Source organism: Lepidochelys kempii, chromosome 21, assembly GCF_965140285.1.
Source record: "Lepidochelys kempii isolate rLepKem1 chromosome 21, rLepKem1.hap1, whole genome shotgun sequence".
Classification (NCBI taxonomy): Eukaryota; Metazoa; Chordata; order Testudines; family Cheloniidae; genus Lepidochelys; species Lepidochelys kempii.
Window position 1 is genome coordinate 13,179,521 of NC_136400.1, and position 14,363 is coordinate 13,193,883.

At 48.2% G+C, this 14,363-nt stretch overlaps 1 protein-coding gene across 2 annotated transcripts in view; it reads right to left on the reverse strand.

Moving 5' to 3' along the window:
• Positions 1-2,802: 2,802 nt before the first annotated feature.
• KCNC4 (potassium voltage-gated channel subfamily C member 4) overlaps positions 2,803-14,363 on the reverse strand; it is a 49,306-nt gene continuing 37,745 nt past the window's right edge. For both annotated transcript variants that reach the window (XM_073320021.2, XM_073320020.2), the window contains exon 4: positions 2,803-3,589. In XM_073320021.2, coding sequence (XP_073176122.1) covers positions 3,570-3,589 — 20 coding nt within the window. In that variant the 3' untranslated portion in view covers positions 2,803-3,569. The remainder of the gene's footprint in view (positions 3,590-14,363) is intronic.

A 14,363-nucleotide genomic window follows, 5' to 3' on the forward strand; every position in this document is an offset into this window, starting at 1 on the left:
TGGCTAGCTGGCAACATAAGATGACTGGCACCTTAACGATATCGGCCGTATGAGAGAATAGGAGCAGGACGCATGCTGCAGCGGTAGCAGGAGGGGTAGAAGGATTTTTTGGAGCAACAGGGTGGTGTCAGAAGGAGATGGCTGCAATCAGGAGCAACTAAAATGCTCAGGAGATATAACGCACTCTTGCAGGATTTAGGAACATTAACTGAAGCCAGCTTCCCCAGCCATACAGCTCCTACCTTGCACCAGAGTGGGGCCCACTTTGCAGAGGCATAGAAGCCCTGGGTAGCATCTGCCTTCTTACGCTCCCCCCGCAAGCTCCATGCCTTCTGCTGCTACCTATCCTTCTCCCTGCAGGTGACACAAGGGATAGATCTACCATGACCCCTTGAATTCCAAAGGGAGTTTGATCAGGCCCCAAATGATTGTGTAATTGATTAACTGTAGGAAGCAGCAAAGCCAGCAGAGCTTAGCCACAGGCTATTGGGGACAATTGTACCACATAGAAAGGGGCAGAGGGTGGGCGGCTTAGCCAGCAGCTGACAGGGGAAGAGAAAGATTTGGATCTGCCTATTGGCAGAGACAGGAACCAGCGGGAAATTCCTGACCCGGATCAGAACTTCCTCAGTGTTTGGGTGTGTTCAGCCCTGGGGTTACATTTCTGGCCCATCTCTAGTTAGAAATGGGCATTTCAAAATAACCCGAGTGGATGCATGCCGGATCTGGGGCTGAGAGGGTTAACAAGCTGTTAATTCGAGCTGGTTAACATTTGCCCCCAAATAAATTGGTTTTGGACAAAAACTTTTAACTCAAAAGCTTTGAATTGCAATGAGAAAAAACAGGACTTTCCCCCACAAGTTTCATCTCATTTTCTCATCGAAATTTCAACAAGATTCATCGACAAACTGACTATTGGAAAGTTTTGATGGCAGAGTGTAACAGCCTGGCTTTGAGTTAGTGACAGTGCCCCCTAGTGGTGCCAAACTGCATAAGGGACATAGCACCACTGCCCTCTAAAGGAGATCTAGAACAGCTGGGAGGGGAAGGTCCCTAATTTTCTCCTGTTGCAGCAGTCAGTTGTCCTTCTGCCTGCAGCATTGCCCCAGTTGCTTCCTTCTGTTCCAGGCTTGCCAAGGCCCTTGCGGTCTCTGAGCTGATCAGATTGCTTGCTGAACGCCTGCTTCTACATAGAATATCAGGGTTGGAAGGGACCCCAGAAGGTCATGTAGTCCAACCCCCTGCTCGAAGCAGGACCAATTCCCAGTTAAATCATCCCAGCCATGGCCCAGCCCTGCATTGGCCTACATAGTTTGCAGCAAATACTCATCTATCTTGGACATCTCCACCAGGGCTTGCCTTGCTCGGCATTTCTGATCCCTATTCTACCACCCTGGGAGTGGTGCAAGAGGGCCACCCGGGCTTGAGAAGTTAAACTCTGGGCTATGGAGCCTGGGCACAGACTCATCCCGCAGCACGACCAATCAGTAAGTGCCACTGTGGCCCTGCATCACTGAGGTGCTCGGGCCCATTTACACAGCGACTGTGAGCGGCTTTCAGACCCAGACAATGAAGCCGCTTGCTCAGCATTGATCTTCTGGAGAGCGAAACAGCAGCAATTTTGGAACCGGGCCATGGAGTTTAATATAATTATGAAGTCGGTGGTGCAGCTTTCAGCCAACCTGGCTTGCAAATGGCTTGATCTCATCTGAGTGGGAAATATATAGTTCTCTAAATGTCTCGGAGAAAGGTTTTAATCTTTAACTGATGCTTGGCCATCAGCCACAAAACCACTGATCACTCAGTAAGTTGCACTGCTTTCTTTCCAGTGTTATGGAAGGCCTTTCCCAGAGATGGATTCCCAGGGGCTCAAACCCTCTAGTTCTGTTTCCTATCATCGCATTTCACCATCATTCACAAAAATCAGCCCTGGCCTGTGTACATTCTCTCCACAGTCATTCCCAACATGCGTTTCTTGTGAGCTTAAATTAATGTCCCACAAGCTAATTACGACAGTGACCTGGAACTAGGCAGTGCAGTCAGGGCCACTATGTACACTGCCATTCCATGCCATTTGCTGCTCAATCCCCATCCTGTGCTGGAGAACCTAAGCTGTCATTTAAAACTATTAGGGGCTAGATCCTCACCTCGTGCAAATCAGTGCAACTCCTTTGACTCAAGTGGAGCTACAGCAGTTAACGTTAGCCGAGGATCTGATTCTATATTTCTAGGCCTTACGATGGAAAAAAAAACAAAACAAAACACACCATTGAAAATATTAACCTAATATAAAACCAATATAGTGCCGTCTTCCTGAATCTGCAGGCAGCCTGACACAACAGCTCAGCGAGGTGCGAATGATTCCATTCCTTGCAAGAGGTTGTTAACTCTGAAACCTAAAGATGGCATTTAAAATGTCAACATTGCTAACTATTTCCCTGCTAATCATCTTTACAGAAAGAGAGCGTGCTTCTTCTACAATCTCATGCTGCCAAGTAGGGAAATCCATATTAAAACACACACACATAAAAACAGGAATCATTTAAATGAAGCTGCCATGGAATTCCCAGTCTGTTGCACTGAGAGCACTGTGGAACCCAGGTGTCCAGAGGCAGACTCCAATGACCCTGTCACAGAGTCCAGGGACCTGGACACAGAGCCTAGGGGCCTGTACTGTAGGATACAGGCCTAGGGTGCTGCAGGATTATACAGAGTCTTGGCTGCAGTTTATAGGTGCTGATCACCAAATGGGATTCAGTGAGCTCAAGCAAAGGAAAGGCAGTGACACATACAAGAGCCAAATTTCAGCTCCCAGATCTCTTTATTAGAACTCTAGTACTGCTTGACAGGAAGAGGCATGTGTACAGCATATAAGGTAATGGGATTAGTATTGCCTTGGTCACGGAGATATGTAACAGCATTAGAAAGAAGCTGGCCATATCAGGCCAGCTGGTCTACCTGGTCTCTGCTATTGCACTCAGTCATTGGCTGCTCGAGTATTGCAACTTGGACTTCTTGGAGGCTTCTTCCCCCCACCCCCATGCACCTCCGGAGCCATCGTCCAATGGGTCCCAAACCAATCCCAGGAGCTGCCTCTTCTAGAGAAGGAATCTGTACATTGGAGGAGGCCGGAGCAAACGTCACAGAGTCTAAAAATAATAGTCCACAGCTACCGCTCGGCGGATGGACACGGTGAGAGCACAGATGGTGCCTGCGACAGGGCGCCCGTGATGAGCTGCTGACGCCCCGCGATGGTCGTCTGCGGCGAGATCTGGGCGCCGTCTAAGTTACTACAGCAATCACGCCAGCCAACGGGTCAGTCAACAAGTGGAGGGGAGCGAGAGGGTGCATCGGAACGGACAGCACGGGAGTCGTGAATGGCATCGTCAGTGGGGGCAGGGCGGGGACCATGGTATACGTCAGACAGATGGTCGTACAACACATGCACAACAAGCAAGGTTACAGCGCGGCGGGGGAATCCGGTCTCGTCCCCCTCTTCCCTCGCCTGCCCGTCCTGGGTACATTTAGACCCGGCAAATGGTCTGAGCAAATCCCAGCTTCCAAGGGAGTCACAGGGGATTCGACAGTCCTGCAAAAACAAGGATTTTCAGAGTCTTTCACAGCAAAAAGAGCTTTGCCCATGCGGCTGAGAGCAGGCCAACATGGCCCCACTAACGCGTCTGTTGTTCTCTCGGCCTGCCAGCGCCTGACCAAAGTTTTAAGAGAAGGTGATGACCTCGGCTTGGGGATAATTAGAAGAGGGGACACCTTTGCAGTTCTCTGCATTTAAAGGATGCAGGCATTAAACACACCATGGTACGCACTCTCCTCTCAGCACTTCCTGCTCGGGGATTTAAATAAATAGATAAACAGAGACAGAATGAGATTCACGTGCCCTGTGGGTCCAGAAACCAGGATGCTTTGAAAGGATGATTCATTCAGCTTTCTAAAGCCTGGGTAACACTGAAGCCGCCCAGACAGACCATATGGTAGTTGGGGTGAGTCAGAGAGAGAAGGCTCAGGCTAAATGAAGGGCTGACATCACCCGGGATGGGCACCCCTGAGGCTGGGTACCGTACAATCACTCTGCAGTTATTTGGGTCCCAGCCCATAGCTGAGCATCCCTGGGCACCGGACGATCCTCACCCTGGCTGGGACTCAGAAGAGCAGTGGTTCTTAACCTTTTCCACCCAGTGACCCCATATTATTACAGGGCCTCACTCCCAACTGGCCATGAAGAAAGAGGGAGGTAGCTGATTGCAGTGTGGGATCGCAAACAGCTGAGTACCACCACCCCTCGCGGGGCTCCCTGAGGGCCGGCCACGTGAGGCCCCTTACCTTGGCTAAGAATGCCAGGGGCCAGATAGGGTACCACTCCAGCCACGAGCCTGCACGCACCCCAGGATTGCACATCCCCCCCGGGCTATGTTTCTACTGACAATTCCCTGCATCATCCCACTGCCTGGGTTCAGATCCCAGCTGCCCCTGAGTTCACTTGAGGCTGAGCGGAGCTGGTAAATAGCTGGCAATCCCCCGGGGCCCTTACCTAGCTAGTTAGGTGTAGGGACCCCCATGTGAGGTGTGAGAAAAGAACTTGCATTTCCTGATTATAATCAATAGCAACAAGGGAACACATTCTGCAGGAGACCAAAGCTGTGAAGGCCCCTAGTTATATGATCCCAGCTAATAAACTGACCAAAGTGACTACTGGCATCATGGGTGTACGATTCTTTTAGAAAAAGAGCCTTCACCATAACATAAAGCTCATCTATTTCCTTAACCGGATGTTTAAGAAACATCGTCCTGCCTATGTCATCAATACAGCACACTCTGAAATCACTCAACACCCCTCATTGCCACAGAATACACCTGACACGCCATGCATAGTTGGGACCGGCTGCCTAGGGACAGATTCTGTTCTTACCTAGGCTGGTGTAAGCAAGCTAGAGTAACTCCAGCGAAGTGAGCAGAGTCACATGGACACTGGTGGAAATAAGATCAGAATCCAGCCCTGTGATCACTGAGGCATTCTCTCTCCTCAACAGGGTATTGTTATGGCCACGGGAAAGTTGGGTATGGTGGGATAATCCACAGATGGGCCAGATTCTGAGCTCTTACACCGATGTATATCCAAACTCAGTGGACTTCCAGAGTTACACCAGATCACAATTTGTCCCAAGGAGAATTCAAGGAAGCCCCATCACTTTTCCCGCTGCCTGATCTGAACTGCACAGGATGGTATATTCATGCAGATAGGGAGGGTGTGTTCATTGCATTGGTCTCTTTCTACCACCCTGCCTTCTTCAGTACTTAAACACTGAAAGATTGATGCTCCAATTCAGCAGAGCTCAAATGCAGGCTCACTTTTAAGTGTGTAAGTGTCCTATTGGAGTCACTGGGACTACTCACACTCTTGAGGTAAGTGCTATAAACCCAGATCCTGAAAAGTACTTGGGCTCCTAACTTCCATTGATTTCAATGAAGTTAGGAGCTTGAATACCATTGAGGATGTGGGTTTAGGACCCGAACGGGTAGCCTGGACTCCCAGGGGGAAAAAATAAATAAATACGGGGACCGGGAGGCTGGGCTCCCAATAGGGTTGCCAATTTTGGTTGGATGTATTCCTGGAGATTGGATCACATGCCATGATCTTTAATTCCTGGAGACTCCAGGCCAGTCCTGTAGGGTTGGCAACCCCAGCTCTCTAAGAGCAAGTCAGGGGAGTGTTTAATGTATCATAGAGGTGGGATCCAAGTTTTCCAGACGTTCCTGGCATTCTGAGGGCTGTGTGTGTGTGTGAGGTGGAATACCGAGAAAGGAGCATGTGCAAACTCCGCTTTCGGGTCTCAGGGACGTTTGGATCCAGCTCAAGTACATAATGCAACAATGACTAACCCATGCACCATGGATGTGAACCATGCATTGGAAAGAGCAGGAATGAGATCTATGCATTCAAAACAGCTTCAGAATAGTTACCAAGGAGCTAACCCCTGGCTGGGTACTGGTGACAAACACATGAACGCGACCTCAGAATAGGTCAGTGCGACAAAACAAAAATGAACCATGGATCCTCCCTTAGCGCCAGCTGCTGTGCAGAACAGCAGGTGCAGTGCCACTGAGCAGCCACCTTTCCCAAATTAATCACGGTCCATCCGATTACATTCTTGCTTTCCCCAGGGTGCAGGGTAGGAATGCACAAAGGCTGTCTTCGCCCTGGTTGTCACTGCGGGAGAGGCAGCTGCAGTGGGAAATGACTATGACCCCCCGTTAACTTACATCCTGGGAGGAGAGGAGAGCAGAGCTGGCCCCACTTGTGTGGGCGAGGAGGCAACGTTCAACTATAGAAACGAATGGTATGTCCCTGCCCATAGGCGGCTTTCCGGAGGGGAAGGAAGGCCCAGTAAGCAGGGCACTCCGGATACATGGGATCAGTTCCCTGCTTTGCCACACACTCCCTTAGGCAAATTGCTCAGGCCCAGATTTTTAAAGGTATTTAGGCGCCTAACTCCCCTTAATTTCTGGAGGAGATGGGAGTGAGGGGCCAGTGACAAGGCTGGGATCTGCCCAGGATACAAGTCTCTACTTGCCCCCCCTCCACATCCCCACACCCTGGCCCCTCCAGGGGCCCCACTTTCAGTGGGAATTCAGTAATAGAATTAATGCCAGTCAACATGGGTTTATGGAAAATAGATCCTGTCCAATTAACTGGTAATCTCATCAAAAAAGATACCAAGTTTAATAAAGGCAATAGTGTTGATGTACTATACTTAGACTTCTGGAAGGCATTTGAGTTGGTACCACACGACATTTTGATTAACAAAAACTACAACAATATAAAATTAACATGGCACATATTAAATGGCCTCAATTGCAAATGGGGAATTATTGAGTAGATGCGTTTCTAGTGGGGATCTAGTCTTGGCCCTATGCTATTTACCATTTTTATCAGTGATCTCAGAGAGAACAGAAAACCATCCCCCATGGAAGTCTGCAGAGGACACAAAACTTGGCAAAGTGGTAAATAATGAAGATCACAGGTTACGGATACGTAGTGATCTAGAATGCTTGGTAAACTGGGCATAAGCAAACAATCTGTGTTTTAATACGGCTAAATGTAAATGTGTCCATCTAGGAGCAAAGACTGGAAGCCCTACTTTCAGGATGGCAGATTCTATCCTGGTCAGTAGTGACTGAAAAAGATTTGGGGGTCGTGGTCACACCTTCTTGTCAACTGTTTGAAATGGGCCACTCTCATTACCATTACAAACGTGATTTTTCCTCCCTTGGTATCCTACTGTTAATTGAATGGTCTCGTTAGACTGACCTCCCACTTGGTAAGGCAACTCCCATCCTTTCATGTGCTGTGTATTTATATCTGCTACTGCATTTTCCACTCCATGCATCTGATGAAGTGGGTTCTAGCCCACAAAAGCTTGTGCCCAAACAAATTTGTTAGTCTCTAAGGTGCCACAAGGACTCCTCGTCGTTTTTGTGGATCATCAGTGGAACAGGAGCTCTGAGTGCTATGATGTGGCCAAAAGAGCTAATGTAATCCTTGGATGCATTCATAGGGGAATCTGAAGTAGGAGTAAAGAGATTATTTTCCTTCTATATTTGGCATTAGTGCGACCGCTGCTGGAATCTTGTGTCCAGGTCTGGTGCCCACAATTCAAGGAGAATGTTGATAAATTGGAGAGGGGTCAGAGAAGAGCCCCAAGAATGAAGAAAGGATTAGACAACCTGCCTTGTAGAGACAGACTCAAAGAGCTCAGTCTATTTAATTCAACAAAGAGAAGGATAAGGGGGGGACTTGATTGCAGTCTACATGGGGAACAAATATTGTATAATGGGCTCTTCAGTCTAGCAGAGGAAGGTCTAACAATCCAATGGGTGGAAGCTGAAGCTAGACAAATTCAGACTGGAAATAAGGTGTATATATTTAACAGTGAGAGTAGTTAGCCACTGGAACAATTTACCAAGGGTCGTGGTAGAGTCTCCATCACTGGCAACTTTTAAATCAGGGTTGGGTGTTTTTCTAAAACATCTGCTCTAGGAAATATTTTAAGGAAGTTGTCTGACCTCCTGCATAACCCAGGACAGACTAGAGGATCACAATGGTCCTGTGTGGCCCTGGAATCTATGAACCAAATATTTTTCAACATCTGGATCCTAATCTTGCTGTTCCCCCATTTCTACAATATGGATAAAAGCACTTCCTTGGCTGCCTACCGGAGGTGTGGTGAGGATAAATACCTTACAGATTGTGAGGGGCCTAGATGCTATGACACTGCTGGCGATGGATGGTACCTTAGATCGGTAGGTATCCCATGTGATCGTTGCCCGAGTCTGCCCATCAAGGGCTGCTTTCTCTTGAGAACAGCAGTGTGAAGCTAAACCACCATAGAAATTCTAAGCGCAGGTTCCTTGATGCTGGGGGCAGCTTGTTAACGGTACATTAATGTGGGCCAGACCAGACCTTCTATGAAATCACAAGGTCCTTCACTCAAATACATCTCCTTTCCTTGACTAGAGTCCCCTCCACATGCACTATTTGAACCAAGTATCCATTGAGACACCAGAAACTGCAGCTTAGGCTTGTTGGTTCCTTGTTTGGTTTCTTTTTTAAGGTTATGGATGACCTATATTCCCAACATTTAAAAAAAAAAATCCTTTTAGCCTCAAAGCCTGCAGTGGCAGAGATCAGTTTGCAGATTAGCTGGAGCAGTCTGCCATGTGCCTGCTATATCTCATGGCCTTCATGGACACAGCACACAGACCGCTGGGTGCCAAGAGGCAGGGCAGGACGAGGGGTGACTGCATCTTGAACAGGGATCAATGCAGAAGCAAAGCTTTATTTTGGAACACAGGGAGCAATTAAAGGGTCTGCTGAGCTTTTCCATTGCCTGGATGGATCTCAGGGAACTGTTGTGTTGAAAGGTGCTAATGGCTGCCCTCAGGAGAGTCTTTGATCCAAAGACAATCATAGACCTCTAAATTCAGTGGGTATGGGACTCAATGGAAGGAGCACTTAAGCCCGTTTTATAGCAGACAGCTACGAACAATGCAGGGACTGCCCAAGACACATGGCCAGTTGCAGCTCAGCTGTGTGGGCTGAGTTTCCCTGACGGCCACTGCAGGAGCTAGGAGGCTGGTTTTGCAGCCTGTGTGTGTTGGAGGCAGGAAGCCTGGAGAAGTAATTGTGAGCGTGACTCTGAGAGGAAGCAGAGAGACAGAACTTCTTGGGCACAGAGCTCGCTGGAGTGGCAGGCATGGGGATTTCTGAGGCAGGAAGCTGCCTGCTATTTGCTTGATGCTATGAGTTAGGTAGAAACTACTTCTCATTGTAATGATCCCAATCCTGTAAGGCCTTGAGTATTGGCCAAGCACTAGGCCAAAAGGGAAGTGAAAATGTTGGCCCCATTGGGGGCACTGAGCAGTTGGAAATCTGGCCCTATAAATAGATCTCTGTGCCGGGAGCGTGAAGGATACCTGGATGGCAATGTTCTGATAGGACATTATATCCCCTGCTGGGGGAAGACAAGCTAGCTCACATGCACTAAAGCCATGGAGGGAGGTACGCTGGCTTCTCTTGTGCAGGGAAAGAGAGGTCACCAGGAAGAAGATCAGCCACCATGCATTATACATCTAAAAATCTTCCTTTTCTAAAATCCCCCCTGCTGTTTGTCAGGGTGGGAACCGCTGAGATGGCAGTTGTGGAAAGTTAAAGCACCTGGAAAGGGGTAGCAAGCTCGGTAATGAATATCCTTCAGCTTTGAAAAACTTGCGATCTGTTAGGGCAGCAATGAAGTGACACAGGGATCAGGGGTTAGACTAGGGAAAATAGTAAGAGGGGAAAATCTCTGCAAAAATATTTGCCACTGTAACAATCACCCTGGATGGGTCACCTGCAGGGACAGAACCCAGGAGCTCTGGACCTAAGGCCATGTGCTGTTACTACTAGATAATAAATAATCAGCCCCATTCACTCAGACAGTGTCAGTTAAATCTCCTTCCATGGTCTGGCCACTAGAAGGGGACCAAGACAGATTTAGCTCGCATGATACATAAACTAGGCTAGGATGGATTACAGTTTTTTAAAATCAGTAAGTGTTGGTTTAAAAAAAAAATCAAAGAAGTAAAAATCACTGCACAGGTAGAAACGGACAGAGTATTTCCACCAATAATCATCGAAGTTGACAGACAGGCAAAAGACGACAAATGCGGCTTGAGAACACGGAGTTTGATTTAAGGCTGCTTAGTGCCTAGGTTTTGACAGGGCGTTGACAATGTGTGCGCTAAGGGTTCTAAACCCTTAACTTTTGAATCTCCTCATCTACTGCCATTAAATCATCATTGTCTGACCCACTTGTAATTTCTGACAACTGTGAATGTTTAAATAGATACAAATAGAAAAAATAGCTTTAAAATCAATCAATATCTGTTAAATTGATTTTAAAAAGAAAAGAAAAATCCAATTCTGCCAAGCCTATATATAATCAATCCCTGAACCCAGAGGCTGGCTTGTCTGGGATAGACTATCGTATCTCCAGCTCTAAGCAGAGGTTTCTATCACTTGAGCTAATTCTCTATTTCCTGGTAGAAACAGCATGCCCTTATGGTTCCTCCTGACTCTGAACTCCAGGGTACAGATGTGGGGACCTGCTTTGTGTGGATTAGCCACTAGAAGGGGTCAGGACAGGCTTAATTGAAGAGTTACATGTTGTTTACAGATGAACATGTGGGAGAAAAATGTTTCGGTTACTTCAGAGGTTTTTTGTGTGAGTGCTATTGTTATGGCCACCCCCTCGGCAAACACACAGGGACTGAATCCGTAACTATCAAAGCTAAAAGCATAGTGAATGCGCCAAGGCTCTGTAGCTGGTGGTTGTAACAACGAATGTGGATCAGGCACAGAGGGGGACCTGTAATATACACTCACCACTGTCACATTATCTTGTGGCAATGCGTTCCACAGGCTAACTGTGTGAGGTGTATATAAAAAACAACACTGTGCCCTTCAGGTGAAATCCCAATGCTTTCTCCCAAGGGTGTCTCTCCCTGTGACGTAACAGATCCCATGCGTACAAGGAAGTGCACTTTGTAGCAAAAGAGATTATTTCATAGGCTTTAATAATCTCCTTGCTCACACTGAAAAAAAAAAAAAGTCCTCCAAAGCTGAATGGGGAATAAACTCTTGCTTTTAAGAAAGGTATTTCTCCAGAAAATCTGGAGACAGGAGGGAGTTCTTAGTCCTTGCAGTACAATAGATGCCAGGAGCTTAAATTGGAGTGAGATCAGAATCAACACTAGTGTCACTCCAGTGGAGTCACTCCAGTTTGCTCCTGTAAGCGGCAGCAGACTCATACCCCAGGTTTCTAGTCAGAGAAACCTGGCTCATCGAAAGGACCTTTTCTCCTCTGTTTACCTTTTAAAGTCCTATTTCTTACTTCATGTGAATTCCACTAATTTCAGTGCTCACTAAATATAGGGCCCAGATTACAGAGCTCCTGCTTGCCTTCCCCACCGTCCTGTCCTCTCACACCATCCTACCCCAAACTCTCTTCTCTAAGGAGCTGTATACCCAGTCTTACAATGAAACCAAGACTCAATGGGACCCGCCATTGTCATCCGTTGGGTGAGGGATGCAAATGACCAAACTTCTTCACCCTAATCCTGCCCTGCCTGCTCCCCTTTGTTGCTTCTTCCTGCTGCTGGTGTCTTAATTTAGGATCAGGTGTGGAGTCCTTTTCCACCCTGTTTTACACTTATTCATATGAGTAACTCCATGAAAGCCTACTGGGAGTCAGTGATGCCTAGTGCCAAGGGCACTGGGCGGGGAATCAGACAGACCTGCATTCTGCTCCTGGCTCTGTCCCGGACTTGTGGGACCCGGTCAAGTCACTTCCCCTCTGTTTCCTTTGTCTATAGCTCCTTGGGACAGCGGCTCTTCCTTGCTATGCACGTCTGCAGCATGCAACACGATGGGGCCCTGATCCAGGCGTTAAGGTGACAAAAATGAATTCTCTGCTCCTTGGAAGCTAAGTCCTTCTGGGCAGGGACTCCACTGTTGTTTTGCAAAGCACCACGTACATTTCCGATGCCTTGTCTAGAACAAATAATTACAAGGGATGCTATGGGAATGAGCTTTGTAAGCTTCCCACCCACACAGCTCTGCCGATACACTTCGGCCCTGACCTGCAGTACTCCCTGCTGTTCCAGTGCTGGGCTCCTACCGTCAGCTCTGCTGATGCTCCTCCTTCTTGCCAGTGGCATCGTAGCTCGTATCACCCACACAGCCCTGCCCCGCTAGTCCAGTCATCAGCCCTCACAGAGCTCTGACCTCCCGGTCCCTCTGATAGCCCAGTCCTGGATCCTATCTTGGCAGAGAGAGAGACAGGTTGCTTAGTTCTCTACAGGCAAACCTGACCACCTAGCCCTGCCTATGCTGAAATCCATCTGTGTCACACAGCTCAGTCCTGACAACGCCCCATGACCCTCCCCAGACATGACCACCCAGCTCAGGCAAATCTGATACCTAATTTACTAAAGTCTCATTATCCAGCTCCAGACCCCTGCACTGGGCAGAATGGTAAGACGCACTCATGGCGGTCAGTGGGATTTTCATGATAGGGAGTTAGCGCTAGACCTTCCCTGCTGAATTTCATGCGGTGGCATTTGCTTGCAAAGGAGATTCAAACTAGTGATGGAAGAACCTCTAAACCGGTTTGGAATTTGGAGCCATGCGACTCTCCAAATGTTTGGCTGCTTTGCTGAGCCTCATCCAAACTACTGGGGCTGCAAGTCTGTCAGGAATGTCCCAAGATGATGATCTCTGGGAGGTGGGTGACCATATTTCCCCAGGGAAAAAGGGATACCGTGTAGGGATAGCCTGAGCCTTCTCCCACCATGTATGGGGCTGGTATCACCATTCTCCAGAGCCCTTCCTGCCCCCGGGGTGATGCTGGGGTTGGTGTCGCTGCTCATACGAGCCCTGCCTCCCCCACATGTGGGGCTGGCATCACTGCTCCCACACACATATTCCTCCCCACCCCACTTTGATGAAAATGGGCATTTGTCCCATTGATCAGTTGGCAAGAGCAAATGGGACAAATGCCCACTTTTGCCAAAAAAAGTTGGGACACCCAGGACAGGGCTTAAAAAAGGGACTGTCCTGGCTAAAACAGGACATGTGGTTACCCTACTGGGAGGTTGCCACTCAGGAGAGCAGCCTTTCACTTACGATTCCAGGGATTGCTGCATCCATCCTGGACCACACTAGGAGGAGGCTCAGAGACCAGCAAAAACTAAAGCAAAAGTTTACCAAAAGCTTTTTCACAACTCCAAAAAGAGAGTTGGTTTAGAGATGCTAGCCTGAGACCCAGTTCTTTTACTGATCTAACTAGAGATCCATTGATTTACCCCAGCAGAGGATCCAGCACCAAACATTCCCATAGGTCAGCGCTGGGATTCTGATCTGCTCCCATCCCCAGCGAATGTTCAGGTGGATTTTCACAGGTGTGGTTTTGCTCCATCATGCCTCACTGAAAACCAGACGTCCCAAAGCCAGAACTTAGAGCACTGGTAACCCATAGCGCTCTAGTTCTCTTTGTCAATGAGTTCATCAGTATTGATTGGAGCTCTGAGTCACGCTGCAGCCTCTGTGGGTGTATCAGCTCTGGCCTTCCCAAATGAAGGGCCATCAGACAGACCCCACAGTAAGGGGGGCAGTTTGTGATCCATTTAATAAGGCACGGGAGTCGAGACTTGGATTTGAGTACCGACTTTGTTTTCTGGGCCGGCTGAGTTCACTGAAGCTCTCTGAGCACCAGTTTCTCCCTTCTTTCGGGAGTGCTTTGAGAGCATCAGATGAAAAGCGATCCACAGAGTGGTGGTGACTTATGGAAAAGCCCCACAGAATTTCCCATTCGTAGCGTTGTAGGTTTTAAGGTCAGAAGGGACCATCCTGGCCAGCCAGTCCGACCTCCTGTATAACAGGCCATAGCGCTTCACCCTGTGATTCCTGCATCCAACCTATAAGTCCCGGTTGAGCTGCAGCAGCCCTTTTACCAAGACAGCCAGTCTTTAAATCAAGACTGCGTATGGATGAAAACAAGCTACTCTAGAAGTTGCCATAGAAAACTCCTATACGATTGAATAGAACAGATCGGCTCTATAGGTGTTTTAACCATCCTGTCGAATGCTTCAGTCAGTTCTAGTGGCTGGCTCAAGGGACCTTGAGAAAGACTCTGCTCTTCTAAATTCCCTAGCACTTTCCCATACAGACAGTAGTGGAGAGGGTCCAGACTCTGATATGAGCTGTACCTGCGCTATACAGCTTAGTGCTCTGAAGTTCCATTGACTCC